The sequence below is a fragment of the Danio aesculapii genome, chromosome 2 (genome assembly GCF_903798145.1).
Source record: "Danio aesculapii chromosome 2, fDanAes4.1, whole genome shotgun sequence".
NCBI lineage: Eukaryota > Metazoa > Chordata > Actinopteri > Cypriniformes > Danionidae > Danio > Danio aesculapii.
In genome coordinates this window covers 50,332,418-50,351,597 of record NC_079436.1, presented here as the reverse complement: position 1 = coordinate 50,351,597, position 19,180 = coordinate 50,332,418, and the positions used below count along the sequence as shown (strand labels likewise).

Sequence of the window (19,180 nt, the reverse complement as noted above, 5' to 3'; positions counted from 1 at the left end):
TTAGTTAACTACAAAGTATTATTAAAATGTGTGGCTGTATTTCAGCACTGGTGGGGGAGGCGTGCTTTGGCTTGAGGCCGCAGGCTGAGTACCTTAGTGTCTCACCAGTGACTATATACAGCCACATTGCACTGCTTCTTGTGTGATATTGCGTTTATACAACAGTTCGACGGCATAATCGGGTATTTAAAAAAGGAAATCATTAAAAATCAACTAAAAATCATTTTGTATGAGGAACTACTTTCTTCCTCCATTCATTCACATCTGCAGCTGACGTCAGAACAGCAGAAACCATTGCTACTTCACAAACGTCACTTTAGAGCTAGTATTTGAATGATTCTCTTGCGTAATGTCTAAAGTGATGACAAAACAGGTGATTTTGCTGACATTTGAAGATTATAAGTGTTACAATCTCTTTGATGTTAGTCTAGAGTAAAAGTAATAACATTTAAACGATGTGGTACTTTCACAAGTGTTGGGTTCAAGCAACAAGACAAACAACAAACTGCCAACAAAAGTGATTTAATATACAAAGAAAGTGAAACCAGAATGCCCAAATATATTTACAAAAATAAGAAATATTTACAATAATAAAGTAGCAAATGAAACAAAGTATCAAACAAAATTAGGTCAACTCAAGAGTAAGGGGACGCTAGTGAAGCCAAAATCAAAGAAATAAATATAACAAAACAATTCTAACTCATAAACAAACCCCTTATCTACCTAGAAGCATGAAAAGAAAAAGAAAAGAAAAATCTTCAGCGCCAAGTGCCATAAACTTACCTATACTACACTAAGTATACAAAAATATAAATACACAGATGGTGTTCACTTCTTACCTGGTGTTTTAAACAATGAATTGACTACGTGTTTGCAGAATGGAAGTCGTACGACATCTTCCTTACTCTGAGTTCAAAGTCAACTCTTAATACAAACTCTTGAATTTTTGCCAGGTAATAGCTGGGCCCAAAAGTAACAAACAAACAATTGAAATTAAGATGTACAAAAATAACAAAGTAGTTCAAAAATTGGCAGAAATAATATTAAATAATTTTATCCAAACGAAAGTTAAGCAAAAACAACGAATAACAAAATCATGTCGGCAAAACACACAAAAAACAGGATCAAAAGAAAAGCGCTCCACATCCGCTCTCCCTGGCGTCCTTTTATGTCACCGCGCCACGTCACCCAATGATGAGTGATGGGTCTCCCAACCAATCGGCTGTCGCAAAGGTGGACCTAAAGGATATGACGGGCTGAAAGGGAGAGAGAGAGAGAGAGAGAAAGAGAGAGAGAACAGGAGGCAAAAATCCTAACAATATACGGCAACCGTAACAATAAGGCTGAACAGCATGAAATGCCATCAGTCTACAGAGATTTCACAGTATTTCTCTGTTGCATTCGAAGAATTTATTATCACAATAATTAACCCCGAAAAAGCCAAAGCAAACACTACGAGAAACACTACCAGACTATGGTATAAATTACGGCTCTGAAATTAATTTAAAAATTCGGTTTTGATTTCGATTTTGGCTTCCAACGATTATGAAAAAACATTACTCGAGATAAAACTATTATTGCATCATATAGTGTCCTCTTTCCAGTTGTACACATTTGTTGCTCTGCAAAGCTCAGTTTCACGTGAAAATAACTAAAAGCATGTACTGTAATGTAACTTTTGCAGCACGAGATGCGCATCATTCATTGATGTACATTCGAATCATTCATGTTTTTAAAAGCGCGAAAGATCGCATGCTTATGTGTGTGTGCGCGCTCAGCCTCAGAGACGAGCAGAGCACACACATCTAAAGTCATCTTAATATGAGTGCTTTAATGGTCAAATAGGTGTCAAAACGCGATGTTTAGTGATTATTCATATTAACCCTCATTTGTGTAATAAACAAAGAGTTGAGAATTAAAAGACATGTGAAAGGAACCGCAGAAACAGAACCGCACGGCTCTTAAAGTGACAGCGCACAATATTCCAAACAACAAAAGGACAAAATCCCTCACTGCTCTTGACTGAATGACTTTTGTAGCTATAATTAAAGTTTTTTTTTTCTTACAGTGAAGATGCATAAAGCACAGTTTTTTCTATTGTAATTATTTCCCTTTCCTTATTTACAGGGAGGAAAATAACTCTATATATACAGTTGAAGTCAGAATTATTAGCCCTCCTGAATTATTAGAAACCCTTTCCCCCCAATTTCTGTTTAATGGAAAGAAAAAAAAATTCATCACATTTCTAAACATAAAATATTTAATAACTCATTTCTAATAACAGTTTTTTTTTTGTCTTTGCTATGATGACAGCACAAAAATTTTACAAGATATTTTTAAATACAAGCATTCAGATTAAAGTGATTCAAAGGCATAATTGGGTTAATTAGGCAAGGGATTGTATAACAGTAGTTTCTTCTGCAGACAATCAAAAATATATATTGCTTAAGGCGGCTAATAATATTGATCTTATAATAGGTTTCAAAATATTTAAACCTGCTTTTATTCTAGCCAAAATAAAACAAATATGACTTTCTCCAGAAGAAAAAATATTATAGGAAATACTGTGAAAAATTCCTTGCTCTGTTAAACATCATTTGGAAAATATGTAATAAATATTCACAGACTTCAACTGATAATCGTTTTGAATTATTGTGATTGCAATTATGACCAAAATAATCGTAATTATGATTTTTCCCATAATCGAGCATCCCTAGTATAAATACAGCACTACAACATACAAAAGAGAGAGATTGACTTATAAATCATTATAAGTATGTAAGTAATATATCATCATATATTATCGACTTAAATCATTTATAATGATTTGATCAGCTGTAGTTTGAAATTATGCTGAGTTTTTCTCCTCTAAAGACTTATTATGCGGTCTCTGACGCCATCTTGTGGCAAAATGTCAACCGTCTTTGCTCTGCTCAGTATGACAGACTGATAGATGCCGACCTCTGAAATTATAAACATTTAAAATAGGCACTGTCCTTATAAATGAACTGCATAGTTGCAATCTAAACAACTACCTTCTCACCTAAAAAAGCCTTAAAAGTACATTATGTTGTCAGACAGCTGCAAAATTTGTGAAACTTAGATATATACTTATGTATTTATTTTATTATTTTATTTTTATGTATTTATTTTATTGTTTATAATTTTTTAATATTTATTTATTTAAAAAAATAAAAATTTTGTATATAACCTATAAATAAATCAAAACTATACATAGACATATAAAACTACATTACATAAATTCTATATTTACTTTATATAAATACAGACAGACAGACAGACAGACAGACAGACAGACAGACAGACAGACAGACAGATAGATAGATAGATAGATAGATAGATTGATAGATAGATAGATAGATAGATAGATAGATAGATAGATAGATAGATAGATAGATAGATAGATAGATAGATAGATAGATAGATAGATAGATAGATAGATAGATAGATAGATAGATAGATAGATCGATCATTCGATCTAGCATTAATGAAAATGTTGTTCTATGGTTTTAGCTCGATTTTGATTGTAGTTCCAGATAATAGCCAGCCCTGCTTTTAAAGCTGTGTTTCCCCTTCAGGTACTCTGCAGATCCGCTATAATCTGGGTGGATTGAGAGAGCCATTCAGCATCAGCCTGAACCATCGTAACATGGCGAACGGTCAGCCTCATAATGTCAACATCAGCCGACAAGACAGACTCGTTCAGCTGCAGGTACAGGATATCTCTCTGTGTCTACAGTATATCTGTCTGGATGAGGACGTTAGATGCTCAAATACACGACTTTATGGTGACTTATTTCTTAAATTATTGTTACAGGTGGATCATTACCCTACAGTGAGCTACACTCTTCCTGAAGCCTCAGACACTGAATTTAACCTGGTCAAGACCATTTTCCTTGGAAAGGTGTTTGGTAAGCATTATTGACCAAAGTTTTTCTATATTACAGTTGAAATGCCCACTTTTTTATTTAAATGAAGAACAAAACTCAACTTTAATTTTGCTGCTTTTGAATCTCTAATCAAGCATTAATTAGTTTCTAAATGCATTAATTTAAATAGAAAAAAATACAATAAAAACAGTAATATCATGAATTTATTTTATCATTATATTATTCCTTCGGGTCATTTATTCCTGTGTAAATTATTCCTGACCATAAAATCTTATTGGGTGAGCGTCTAAAATCAGAAAAATCGACAGTATCATTTCACTTTTATTCATAATGTACGATTTTGTTTTCAAATGAAACCTTGCTTAAAAAGTAGCATTTATTTCATAAAAAATACAAAATAAACAGTAATACTGTGAACTTTTATTGCAATTCTAAATCAATACCTGCCATGGATGAGGTGGATGAGGCAGAGACGGAAGAGTGGGAATGTGTAGGTGCCGTGCAGAGAGAGTGGCATGCTGGAAATTACGAAAAGTGGGAGGCTGGGGGGTGGGGTTGGTGTTATGCACCAGGTTTTAGACTGGTACCAAAATGCTGAGTGGGGAGGGGGGGTAAATTCCGGGAGACAGAACAAAACGGGAGATGGGTCTGAAAAACGGGAGACTCCTGGGGAAAACAGGAGGGTTGGCAGGTAAGTTCTACATATTGTACAGAAATGCTTCACATTTTTGTTGTTCAGGAAGTAAAAAATTCTGCATTTATTTAAAATAGAACTATTTTGTAACATTATAAATGCTTTTTACTGTCACTTTTGATCAGTTGAATATATCCTGGCTGCATTTGATAAAAAAACTAAACAAAATAAACAGTAATATTATGAGATTTTGTTGCAATTCTACAGTGAATTTATGACAGAAAGTCAAAACAGGATTAAAACAATGCAGAAGAATTATTTACCGTGTAAATAGATACTTTCTTTTTGCTTCACATTTAGTTTTTTCAGGAGGTAAAAAAACGTTGCAATTACTTCAAATATTTTATAATACTATAAAAATACTACATTTACTGTCACTTTTGATCAGTTGAATACATACTTGCTGAATACCAAAGTAAACAGCCATGTACTAAAGTTAACAAAATAAGAGTAAGTGTATTAGATATACTGTATTAAATAGAGTTAATAATAATAATTCCTTACATTTATATAGCGCATTTCTGGACACTCAAAGCGCTTTACACATATTTGGGGGAATCTCCTCATCCTCCACCAGTGTGCAGCATCCAACTGGATAAGGCGACGGACCGTACACCACACACCAGCTGATTGGTGGAGAGAAGACGATGAAGCCAATTATAACATGGGGATGGTTAGGAGGCCATGATGGAAAGAGGCCAGTGGGCAGATTTGGCCAGGATGCCGGGGTTAAACCCCTACTCTTTTTCATAGGACATTCCGGGATTTTTTAACGACCACAGAGAGTCAGGAGTCAGTTTAACACCTCGACCGGCGCTCACTAGCCGCGTTTCCACTATCGCGCATAAAGCGAGCGAGCCAGGGCGAGCCAAGGCCAGTCGCGTTTCCACTATCACTTCCGGGGCGTAATCGGGCCAAAGCGGGGCTTCCTTGGGGCCAGCGTCCGGCCTTTTTCGGCCCGCCGAATACCTTGGGCCAAGGAGGTCCAACTGGGGCTTCGGGGCGGGGTTACGTACAAAGGCGGAGTTTTCCTGTCAGGTAAAGAGGAGACAAGATGCTTTCTTCCCTTACATTTGTTTTGCTATCGCGCTAGCCTTGCAGCCAAAATCTGTGTTCGAAGTAAATGCCGCCGAACTCGAATGTCCTTATCCAGGGATCGCTGTCTGGCCTTACACCAACAGACCACAAACAGTAAAAAAAAGCAATCGCTTTGGTGTTCTCCATCTTCCAGCTCTCGTAGTGATGCCAGGTTGTGTTTGTGGTTATAATTTGAGTTTTTTGTTCCCGCTGAAGTGGGCGGGTTGTGTGACGGGTTGTGTGACGTTTGATTCGGGGGACGTTCTGGGGGCGGTGTTTGCGTGACGCGCTGCGAGCAACTAGCCCGACAGTGGAAACGCAACATGATTTCGGCCACATTTCTCAACCTCCCGGGCTATTGGCCCGGCCTGGCCCGATTAAAGCCCTGGCTCGCACTGGCCCGATAGTGGAAATGTGGCTACTGAGTAGTATAGAGTCCCTATCAATATACTGGGGTGTTAGGACCCACACAGACCGCAGGTTGGGCGCCCCCTGCTGGCCTCACTAACACCACTTTCGGCAGCAACCCAGCTTTCACATGTGGCCTCACATCCAGGTACTGAGGCAGCTATAAGTTATGTATGCTTGAAATTAAATACCACTATATATGTCATTTTAAACAGACCTCATATATATATATATATATATATATATATATATATATATATATATATATATATATATATATATATATATATATATATATATATATATATATATTAGAGATGCGCGGATCAGCTGAAATTACCCCCGAATCCGCGGCTTCATACTAATCATCCACCCGCCACCCGCCTGCATATATATTTTATCTGATATATGTATCCACACTCGACCGCACCCGATCGTCACTTTAATTGAATTTAATTCTTTGTTTTAGGCATGATAGGTCACCGTCAGGGCCGGAGCAAACTGAACTGGAGCTCTAGGCAAAAGGTGATCATGCCGCCCTCATACCGAAAGAGAAAACTAGAGACGGTGGTGTGATTGCGCGTACGACAGCGAGGACCGGGGCGGTGGGGGGTGCGCCGTCTCTATTCCGCCGCCCTCTCTATTCTGCCGCCCTAGTTGGCCGCCTGGGTGGTCTTTATGGATGCGCCGGCTCTGGTCACCATTGATATTAAAAGCAGATTCAGTGAGCTTTAATCGGCACATCTCTGATAGTAAAATATTACGTTAATTATAAACGTTTTTAAATGAAGATTTATTTATAAAAACAAAAGTTTGTCTTTAAACAACATTTTCTTCATTTTCAAATAGATATAGAAAGTAAAAATAAGACATTTTAGCTACAGATGCTGGAACAAGATAACAAAAATGGTGCTACTTCAGCCTAAACGGCAGCTATGTTATGTTTACTTGGCCTTTTTCTTCGCACTGTGTAAAAACAGAATAGCATCTACTGTGCATGTATTCGGGTGATTCCGCCTCGCCTCGAAAACACAGCCAGCTGCACTGAATTGAGCATTCGCTCGCACCGCATGTTGTAGGAATGAACAAGATTCTCCTCGCAAGGCACTGCAGTCGTGGAAATAAGCGATCTTGTTTCTCCCAGAACGATAGCAGATTTTCCTCTGATGACTCCTCTAACTGAAACTTTGAACAGTAGGCTACTCTTGCACTTCATCCATTATTTTGGGCATCTCACCTTCCTATTCTGCAAAGCCCACTCTCTGCTTTTTCGCTGGTCCACTGCCATGTACCGCTACATTCACCCGCAACCGACTCGCAATTAATCATAATGTATTTTTTTATTACCCGACCCGCCCGACCCGCGGATTATCCGCAGCGCCCGCAGATATCCGCGCATCACTAATATAAATATATATTTATATATGTCAGTATGTTAAAGGAACGTTTATGAATTTCTTTCATCTGTTAAAAACAAAACAAAATATTTTAAATAATTTTGAGACCAAAGCAACCATTGACATCTATAGGCTCAAAAAATACTGTGAAAGTCAGTGGCTGTTTATTTTTCTCCCAGCATTCTTCAGAATATCTTGTTTATGTTTTCAGTTGAGTTCAGTTTATTTCAAAAAATGAAATCTTACCAACCCTAAGGTCTTTTAAGGTCCAAAAAATTTAATTGCTCTGGATTTTTTTAGGCAGTGCGTAAATATTATTGACACAACGTGAGGTTCTATTTATTTATTATCCTCATTTATTCACTTTCCTTCAGCTTAGTCCCTTTATTCATCAGGGGTCACCACAGCGGTATGAACTGCCAACTATTCAAGCATGTTTTACACAGCGGTTGCCCTTCTAACCCAGTACTGGGAAACATCCATACACAAACAAAACAGAAATGTGCACACATTTAAAAATCTCAAAGGCAGGTGCTCGATCAAAAATAAACAGAGTAGCAAAAGATCAAAAGAAAATTAGCACACTGCCACTTTAGCTCTCAAAAAATCCTTTAATTTCACAATGTTTAGACCTACATGGTCTTCATCAGGTAAAACAATACAAATTGGAGTACTAGAGAAATAGGGATACATCTCTAAACATCACACCTGCAATCAATCACCCCAATCAGCCAACAAGCCAATAAGCCAGTAAACAGGCACCTATACATATAACAATATACATATGACATTATGAAATACATAAGATTACGAAAATTATTAAAATACAAATCCAAATGTTAATTTCCTTGGAGACAGAGTATTCAGTGTACAAATATAGCGCATCACACCTGCAACAAATAATCACATCAATCAACCACAAGGCCAGTGAACCAGGGGGAAAATTGTATACACACATATTTAGTATACATCTGACAGTATAACACATAAACACACTTACAAAAAAGGATCTCAAATCAAAATCCAAATTTAAACCTCTCAGAGACAAAGTATTCAATGTGTTAATGTAAAACGCTTCCCTCTGTAATAACAGTCTGTCAATATCCCCAATATCCATACACACTCATTCACACACATACACTACGGCCAATTTAGTTAATCTGCTTCACAGCGCATGTGTTTGGACTGTGGGAGAAACCGGAGCACCCGGAGGAAACCCATACCAACACAGGAAGAACATGCAAACTCAAACACAGAAATGCCAATGGACCCAGCCAGGACTCGAACCAGCGACCTTCTTGCTGAGAGGCGACTGCTAACCACTGAGACACAGTGTCACGCCTGTTTATTATTCTATTAAAGTATTTATTATTCAGTTCTAATTTCCAGCAAACAAATAAATGAACAATAATAACGAAATGTGGTTCAAAAATTGAGATATTGTGCATCTCCAAAACCCAACAGGTTGACAAACCTAAACAAAAAAATATTGAAAGAAATATAAATATGCATATAATAAATAATACTGCTAATAATAAAATGCAAATGGTCATAAATTAACTGACTACAACAGAGTCGGATTCCACCAAAGCCCCCCGAGGTGAAGAAGGCATGGTAGGACGTAGTGGTTTTTATATTTATGTAGACAAAAATACAATATTTTTTGTGTCTTATCTTTCAGAAACAGGTCAGATTGATCCGGTGTTGATAGAGCGATACAACACTCCAGGATTCGTGGGTTGTTTGTCCAGAGTTCAGTTCAACCGGATCTCTCCTCTGAAGGCGGCGCTCAGGACCGGCCCGTCCACTGCCTCCATACAGGGAGTCCTGGTGGAGTCAAACTGCGGCGCGTCTCCACTCACCGTCCCACCCATGTCTGCTGTCTTTGACCCCTGGCACCCAGAGTCAGGTGACTGAATCAAAATGCACTCTTTCTGATCTTAATGTGTCCTACAGTTGAAGTCAGAATTATTAGCCCCCCTGTATATTTTTTTCCTCAGTTTCAGTTTAATGGAGGAATTTTTCCACAGAATTTCTCAACATAATAGTTTTAATAACTCATTTCTAATTCATTTGTCATGATGACAGTACATAATATTTGACTAGATATTTTTCAAGATACTAGTATTTAGCGTGAAGTGACATTTAAAGACTTAACTAGGTCACTCAGGCAAATTCGAATAACGATGGTTTGTTCTGTAGACCAGTGGTCCCCAACCTTTTATCACCACGGACCGGTCAATGCTTGACAATTTCACCACAACCCGGGGGGTGTACATAGATTGACAGGCTTCCATTATCTGTTGTCTCAGAGGATGACAAGCTGACAAAACATTGCTGCAACTCTGATACAAGTTTTTTTACGGAGAAAATTACAAAGCACTGCAGTGTTTGGGTGCTCTGTGTTTGTCTGAAGTAGTCTGCCAAAATGTGTATATTCCATACAAAAGTATAAAGCTGATCGGTCAGTTCTTGTCACGTGACTCACGGTGCGCTCGTGGCATTCTGTAAACTTGAGATGTTTTTAACTGGGTGCCATGCGCTCCCAATATGTGTGAGAATGAAAAGACTATAGATTGTACGTCTATGGACGTCACCCATAGGTTTCTGTAAAACCCAAAAGAAGCTACCAGTAGACGTGGCCAACCGTCGCCATTTTGTTCGCGTGTCATCGCACCAACAGGGGGATACAAGGGCAAAAGACGGAGCGTGAGCCAAGCTACAGACGGCTGCTAGCATTTTGCTTAGACGGGCTTTCCTATAGGACAAACATTTAGTACTTCATTATCTGCGACTCGTTTGTGTTCTGACCACAAGTGCTTGGTTGTACACTACACTGTAAAAAATGCAGGGTTCTACACAATTTATTCATGTTGTCCCAACAAAAATTGATTGTTAACTTAACACTTTTAACAAACTTATGTGGACTGAACATAAAAAAATTAAGTTGTCCCAATGAAATCTCAAGAATTGTGTTGTTTCAGCTCATTTTAAATAAGTAGTTTAAACGAGCAAAAAAAATGTTTTGAGTGTATATCAACAAAGTGTTTAGTCTTTTAAAAACCATGTTGTAATGCATTAAGCCTCTAAATATTGTTCTTATGATGCTTTTCTACAGAATTAAACCCTGAATTACTTCCAAACACTTGAAATATAGTGTGTGTTAGTAAATGCAAGGCTATTGATGAAATCCAGGCATAATACTGCATGACAACATTTTAGATGACTGTTCTAGAGCCTACAGCCAATCAATCTGTCAGATTCTGGAGTGCATTACAGCTCTAAAGAACATTATAAATGATAAATGATCTTAAATAAAACAAATACATTTATAAAGATGGTAAACACGTATATATTTTCACTTACCTGGTAAACGGAGGCCACTTGAATGGTTTGTGAGCATAATAAGTGTACACAACATGCCATATCATCTGATAATTGTAGGAAATAATTCCAAAAGGCAACTGACTGTGTAAAGCCACATAAAACAACACAAAAATATGATGTATATGCTGAGTTCAGCGGCTAATCAGCCGGAATCAGCTGAGGTTAAGAGATGGCGACCAGCGAGACCTAGCTGTCACTCAAGTGACCATACCCTTAATTATGCAGACTTAATATAACCTAATATAAAGGAAACTGATGAGTAATAAAAAAATTCACCCACTCACAGTTGTCATTAAGGGTAAAATTAGCTATGTGAACCAAAATTATTCTTTGTACCAGGCTGTAAACACATTTTTTTTCTGCTGTAAAGTTGGCCATTTTTTCATTTGGTGTCAATAGAAATGTGCTCTATATGGAGCCAGGACTAGCGGAATTTCGATGAATTGCAGTTTCAGTTACTTCCATATTTGCTTCATGAGGGAGAGCGGGAGGTTGCCGCTTGGAAAAGGCGAATATAATTATAAAAAAGACGCAAAATTGAGTGGTCACAATCATTTGCGATCTCCAGCAGATGCACAGACATGCTGGATTTACCCGATTTGTTCAACAAATGTGTTGCGGATCCATTCCCTGGCAGTTTGTGGGTCCTTAACTGGGCCTTTTCCCCTTAGCAAAGAAACTCTCCAAAGACGTCTATTTCTTACTCATTTTGCTGCTTTTGGGTTAAATTGTGGTGCCTAAATGACTGAGATGTAAATGAGTGAATATTGTCATGGAAATAATTAATGATCTCTTGTGCTGTCCGGTACCAATTGATCCATGGACCAGTACTGGTCCGCAGCCCGGTGGTTGGGGACCACTGCTGTAGACAATTGAAACAAATATGGCTCAAGGGGGATAATGATATTGACCTTAAAATGATTTTTAAAAACTAAAAACTGCTTTTATTCTAGCCAAAAAGAAACAAATAAGACTTTCTCCAGAAGAAAAAATATTATAGGAAATACAGTGGAAAATGTCTTGCTCTGTTAAACATCATTTGGCAAATATTTGAAAAACAAAAACATTCACAGGAGGGCTAATAATTTTGACTTCGTACATGTATTTGAGCACTATGAATAAATTATAATTATTATCACTATTAAACTCAAACTCTTTCTCTTTTTCCTTTAAGTCGGTGCTCAGTTCCCGTTCAATGAGGAGCGCATCAGTCGAGATGGAGTCAACAGAGACTCTGCAATAATCGGAGGTGAAATATGCTTTTTCTACACACTTTTAAATATATACTGTTATATTATTAATTTAAACCATTTTTAGGCTTTAAATATGCTTAGATTAAAGTCTGTGTGAACCTTAAGTTGCGGAGACTTTTATTTTAGTATGTTGATGCACTTCCAACTGAAATGGAATATTTAGCAGGGGTCACATATTTTTGTGCATCATTCCCTTGTAGCAAAAACACGCCTCTTACCATTAGTTTGCTACAAGGGAATGATGCGCAAAATATGTGTAAGAGGGGCGTGACTAAGAATATTGTGGTGAAGTGTCAAATTGATGTCATTGGAAAAGGACCGCCTCTCCAAACAAGGAAACAAATGATCGGACTTTGACTGAAGATTACCAAAACAAACAAAAAAATTTTCAATTTACTAGAACTTATATGTTAAGCTGCTTTGAAACTATCTACATTGTATAGAAATAAAGAGGAATTGAATTAAATTGATTTAAATTTTAAACTATTTTAACTAATTAACTAATTCATATGTTTTTAATGATTTAATGATTGTTGCTAATATCATGCTAATTCATCCTAGAATCTTACTAGGAACATAACAATTAATGTTAGACATGCTAAAAATATGCAAATTCATGCTAGAATCATACTAAAAACAGGTTAATTCGTTATGAACATGCTAAAATATGTTGATTCATGATAAAATCATTCTAGAAACATGCTAATTCATGCTAGATATGATCAAATATACTAATTCATGATAGAATCATACTAGAAACATGCCAATTAATGCTAGACATGTTACAATATGCTAATTCTTGATAAAATCAAACTAGAAACATGCTAACACTAGACATGTTAAAATATGCTAATTCATGAAAGAATCATACTAGAAACATGGTAATGCTAGATATGCTAAAAAATATGCTAATTCATGATAGAATCATGCTAGAAACATGCTATTCATGTTAGACAGGCTAAAATATGTTAATTCATGCTAGAATCATACTAGGAACATGCTAATTCATGTTAGACATGCTAAACAAATGCGAATTCATGCTAGAATCATACTAGAAACATACTAATTCATGCAACACATGTTAAAATATGCTAATGCTATGCTCATGAGAAAATCATACTAGAATCAGGCTATTTCATACAAGACCTGCTAAAAAGATGCCAATTTGTGCTATAATCATACTAGACACATGCTAATTCATGCTAGACATGCTGAACTATGCTAATTCGTGCTAAAATTATACTATTAACATGCTAGTACATTCTAGACATGTTCAAAATGCTAATTCATGATAGAATCTTACCAGAAACATACTAATTCATGCTAGACCTGTTTACAATATGCTAATTCATGCTAAAATCATATTTTTATAAACTAATAAAATAAAAATTGTACAGTTATTTGACTTGAATCATTAAAGTAATCCAATATAATTAATAGTCGTACAATATTTCCTATAGAAAAAAACAACAACACTCCCCCTTACTCTAGCACCTACTGTAATTCTCACATCACTAACAGTTCCTTTCTATAATTAGCACGTCCTGTGTGTATTGCCTCTTCATATTGAATCACTGAATGCCTCAATTGTACGTCGCCTTGGACAAAAGATTCTGTCAAAAATGACTAAATGTAAATGTAATATGGTTGATGCAGGCATCATCGCAGTGGTGATCTTCACCATCCTCTGCACGCTGGTGTTTCTGGTGCGTCACATGTTCCGTCACAAGGGCTCCTACCACACCAATGAGGCCAAAGGGGCGGAGTCTGCAGACTGCGCGGATGCTGCCATCATCGTCAATGACCCCGCCTTCACAGAGACCATCGACGAGAGCAAGAAGGAGTGGTTCATTTAGCCACACCCCCTGAGGGCGAGGCTTCACTCTCTGACAGCAGCCCATGTGAAACGGACACTTGGCGAAGTCTGGCATGTCTGTTCTGTAATTATTTTGTATGTAAGTGAGTACAGCACAAGGACTTCTGTAAGATCCAATTCATCCCATGCACACATGATAACAGTTTTAAACAACAACTGATGCGTTTTTATCATTGCAATATTTCTGGTCTGATTAAAAAACTAAAAATGATGTGTGTTCGGCGATCACGGATGCAGCAAATACTCCAATAGCACAAAGCGGAATGTGTACAGAATGCATAATTATGTTTTCCGATAATGACGTTTGATTGTATTTAAGCGTTTCGTTGTCAGCATCTTCAGGACAATAATAATATATTGTAGCATGGAAATCAGCCATTGGCGTTTCTGAATCACCCATCGATGTTTAATGCAGCACTTTTGTATCTCATGGTTAATGTTCTTTATAGTTGCCAGAATTCAGTGTTATTTATCTGTTTCTCCATAAGTGCTTGTTCAATCTCTACGGATAACATAATGCAGACAGACAGTTTAGGGGGGGGGGTTGTGAGGTGCATGTTCTGTGCCCCTATTATGTTGTTAGGGTTTATTGTTTTTCTTATTTCATCAATCCGAGGTTAAAAAAACACATTTTTCATCACCATCGCTTTTCGTAGCGTCTAAAATGGTTGGTTCAAGGATCCGGTTTCTCTAAACCCCGCCTTTTTTGAGAGCCTGCTTTGCTCTGATAGGTCAGATGACTGGTCCAGTCTGTTGTGATTGGTTGATAACTTACATTGCATGTCTGAAACCATATGCAGATTACCATATATCTGAATTTGAGCTCTTCTTTCTCAATTGTAAGCACAGTGACATAAACAATGATGTTTGTTTTACCATCTTAATTTGAGCATGAGTTCTCCTCCTTTTTTAAGTGAAGAAAACTATGTATTTTTGATATAAAAACCCAAACTCTTATAGGTTGCAGCCAGTGCTTAATTTGTAAATTGCGAGGTCCAATTTATGTAACATAACGTAACGAGGTCCAATCGGCATAATGGATCCGGCATGTTACCCGAGGATGTAGAGGTGTCGCGCATGAAAGTGGAGACCGTGGGGGGGAAGAGAGATGGCAGAGGGGTTTCGCGGACGAAAGTGAAGAGGGTTGGGGTGCCGCGGAAGAAAGTGAAAGTGAACAGTGGACAGGGGAGGAGGACGGTTGAGGAGGGGGATCGGGTAAAATGAGGTGCCAGATTAGATTTCAGAGGTTCCGGATCAGGCGTGTTCCCTGGTTAAGCCTTGGTTGCGGCTATAGTTACAGTGTTTGAGACTTAAAGATGACAATAAAACAAAAATTTCATTTTTTTTCCACAACCTTTTTCCGCACAGCTCCAGCTATTTTCTTAGGCTGCATTCACACTGCATGGTTCAAGTGACTCAATTTCGATTTTTTTCTCCCATGTGGCACAGATCGGATATGGCCCATGTTCGTGTAAGCAGGAAAAAATCAAATGGATTCCGATTTACCCAAATCAGATTCAGGCCTTGTTCATATGTGGAAATTTCTTGCCCTCACGTTTGCAGTGTAAGCAGGTAGGTCGGATTTTCTCCTGTCAATGCGAGTTGCACATTATTTAAAAACCATAGCAAATGACGTAAACTCTAGACGCTTTTATTTCGGAACAAACTTCAGCAGAGTCCCAAACCTTAAATCTCATACACGAGGGCTAAAAAAGCTTTTATATTGTCATGTAGCACAAGTATTTAAGCATGTTAAGGAGAGAGAGAGAGAGAGAGAGATCAATAGCACAATATCCGCCAGGTAACCAATATTGGCAAAATGAGAATTTTTGGTCATAAACTATAGCAAAACAACTTGTCAAAAAGAATTTAAAAAATGAAACCCTGCGAACACATTAAATGCAGGAGTGGAGATAAGAGCGCTCTTTTATTATCAGCTGTCAATCAGCGCCCACTTGTTTTTTTTCCTGGTCAATGCGACTTTGCTGTGTGCTGTGTAAATGCAGACAATTGGATACGAGTCACTTTTAAAAGATGATGTAAGCAAGTCAGCAAAAAAGTCAGATGCAGTCACAAAATCGGAATTGACCATCAAGATTTGCAGTGTAAATGCAGCCTTAGTGCCTGAAAGGGCTGGTTCAAGGATCTGGTTTCTCTAAACCCCGCCTTTTTGAGAGCCTGCTTTGCTCTGATTAGTCAGATGACTTCTCTCAGTGTAGAAAATAACATCTTTTTGCTCCAAGAGCTCAAATCCTCCAGGTTTCAGCGACAGTTACAGTGTTTAGGAGTTAAATAAGACATAAATATCCACTTTACCAATAATATGCCCAGCTCCAGCTCTTTTCTTAGTGTCTTAGTTGGTTCAAGGATCCGGTCTCTCCAAACCCCTTTCTGAGAACCTCCTCTGCTCTGATTGGTCAGATGACGGGTCCAGTCTGTTGTGATTGGTTGGAAACTTACATTGCATATCTGAAACCATATATCTAAATTTGTTGCCCACCATGTTGGCTGAATTGGTCACATGACTGCATCACATGACTAAAATGCGTCATCGTTTTGAAAAGCCTCCATTTTCACAGTCCACACTGCAACACTAAAGTGGCATTTTCAAATTGATACACTTTGGACATTTTTGTTTTCAAAAAGATATGTTTTTGTTTTCTAAAAATGCCATCTCAGTGTGGATGGAAGGCCAAAACGGAGAGAAAAATATGTGTTTTTAAATGAAAACGTTTTAGTGTGGCCTTAGTGTCAGAAATGGTTGGTTTAAGGATCCGGTCTCTCTAAACCCTGCCTTTTTAAGAACCTGCTTTGCTTTGATTGGTCAGATAACTGCTCCAGTCTGTTGGGATTGGTGGAGAGAGCAATTCTTCCAGGTTTTAGCTACAGTTACAGTGTTTAGGAGTTAAAAAAAATACTCTTTTCCAATATAATGCACAGCTTTTTTCTTAGGCTACGTCTACATTAATCTGGATAAATTTGAAACGCTAAAACTCTCCATGTCCACACTATCATTTTATATTCTTTCGATCATCCACACTAAAATGACTGAAAACACTTTGGTTTATGTACTGCGCATGCACACATAAGACGCTTTTACTAGCATCATATCCGCCTGTCACTTATTTCTCTTTGAAGCGTCTCAGCAAAATGGTGCCACTGTCCACCGCTGGACAACAGCTTCCAGTAAACATTCTATGTCCTTTGAACAGAGGCAATATGGAGCATGTACAAACTGACATCAATCTTTAATAAAACGGTCAAAACGGACAGCATCCAAAACATCTGCTTTACAACGTCGTCCACCATGTTAGCTGATTGGTCACATGACTGCATCACATGACTAAAATGCGTCATCGTTTTGAAAAGCCTCCATTTTCACAGTCCACACTGCAACACTAAAGTGGCATTTTCAAATTGATACACTTTGGACATTTTTGTTTTCAAAAAGATATGTTTTTGTTTTCTAAAAATGCCATCTTAGTGTGGATGGAAGGCCAAAACCGAGAGAAAAATATGTGTTTATAAACAAAAACGTATTATTGTGGACATGGTTTTTGCTCTGATTGGTCAAGAGAACTACGGTCTGTTGGGATTGGTGAAGAGAGTAGATTTGCTCTCCCAGAGTAGAAAAGGACATCTTTTTGAGCCACAAAACCAACTCTTCCAGGTTTCAGCTACAGTTACAGTGTTTAGGAGTTAAAAAAAATACTCTTTTCCAATATAATGCACATCTCTTTTCTTAGGCTACGTCTACACTAATCTGGATAAATTTGAAACGCTAAAACTCTTCATGTCCACACTATCATTTTCAATTCTTTCGATCATCCACACTAAAATGACTGAAAACACTTTCGTTCATGTACTGCGCATGCACACATAAGACGCTTTTACCAGCATCATATCCACCTGCTGCTTATTTACTTTCCATCTCTTTGAAACGTCTCTGCAAAATGTCGCAACTGTCTGCCACTGAACAACAGCTCTCAACAAACATTCCGTGTCCTTTGAACAGAGGCAATATGGAGCATGTACAAACTGACATTAATCTTTAAAAAAATTGTCAAAACGGACAGCATCCAAAACATCTGCTTTACAACGTCGTCCACCATGTCGCCAAACGTTTTTGAGAGCCTGCTCTGATTGGTCAGATCTCTCCTCCAGTCTTGTAATGGGTGGAAAAAGTAGAAATGCTTTCACAGCACAGAAACTAGCATCCTTTTTTATCCAAACCCAACTCTTCCAGGTCACAGCTACAGTTACAGTATTTGAGAGTTAAATAAGACATTGTTCACAAGCAGCCCATAAAGACAACAGACTGGCATCATGCAAATTTGTTATAAACTTGTGTAGGTTTGTGTAGGAATTACTGAAGATTCCTTTCATGTAGTTCAGAATCGCTTCTTTCTTTTTGGAGACAATAACTCCATTTATATTTGAAATGTTGCTGACCGTTTACATTCATAAAAGCCCTAAATTACGCACTATGTGAGCATAATAGGGGCATTTTTAAAACAAGGAAGCTCTGGATAGTTCAGTAGTAAATGATCAGGACTGGTTCATTTGCTCCGATGTCTTTTAATGTGCCTCAAAGGCTTCTTCTGGCCAAGCATGGATTTTGTGATAGATTTGAAGACCATAATTTAGGAGAAAGTGTATTAGTTTAAAATCAGCCGCAGCAGCACAAAGTTATGTACAAACCATTTTGAATATTGTCCTCGCTGTGCTTGGTTAAGTCATTTTTATTTCTTAACTTTGTCTGAATTACGTAAGGAAGCATTTCTGTCATTTTTGAGGGTGTTTATTAACATGGTCTTTTAACCGTCTTTGCTCACACGAATCCACTAACAACAGTGTTATTGAGCCATCAGATAGATTACAAAAGTTGGTTTACGATAAAGCACGATAATGTTGCTTTGCGAATATTTTGGATTGTTTTAAAATTGTGCATAACCAATCTGTTGTTAGGTCTTTTAAAATGAATTAAATTGCATATTTATTAAGGTTGTGTCACATCAGAAATGCTTAATGTGGCTTTTTATTTATAATCAGTCAATCGTTTTCGTGTTTCTTTTTTGAAAATGCTCATGTTGTATATGATGCAATGTCATTTCTTGTTGAGGGTCGTAAAGAAAATGACCCTCCATTAATGAACACGTTGCAGATCTCAATAAACT

General features: G+C 37.5%; 1 protein-coding gene across 1 annotated transcript in view; it reads left to right on the top strand.

Moving 5' to 3' along the window:
• The window catches only part of cntnap2b (contactin associated protein 2b), a 110,849-nt gene extending 91,669 nt beyond the window's left edge, over positions 1–19,180 (top strand). Inside the window, exons 21-25 of the mRNA XM_056481763.1 lie at positions 3,600–3,733; positions 3,839–3,932; positions 9,169–9,396; positions 12,049–12,123; positions 13,784–19,180. Coding sequence (XP_056337738.1) covers positions 3,600–3,733; positions 3,839–3,932; positions 9,169–9,396; positions 12,049–12,123; positions 13,784–13,983 — 731 coding nt within the window. The 3' untranslated portion in view covers positions 13,984–19,180. The remainder of the gene's footprint in view (positions 1–3,599; positions 3,734–3,838; positions 3,933–9,168; positions 9,397–12,048; positions 12,124–13,783) is intronic.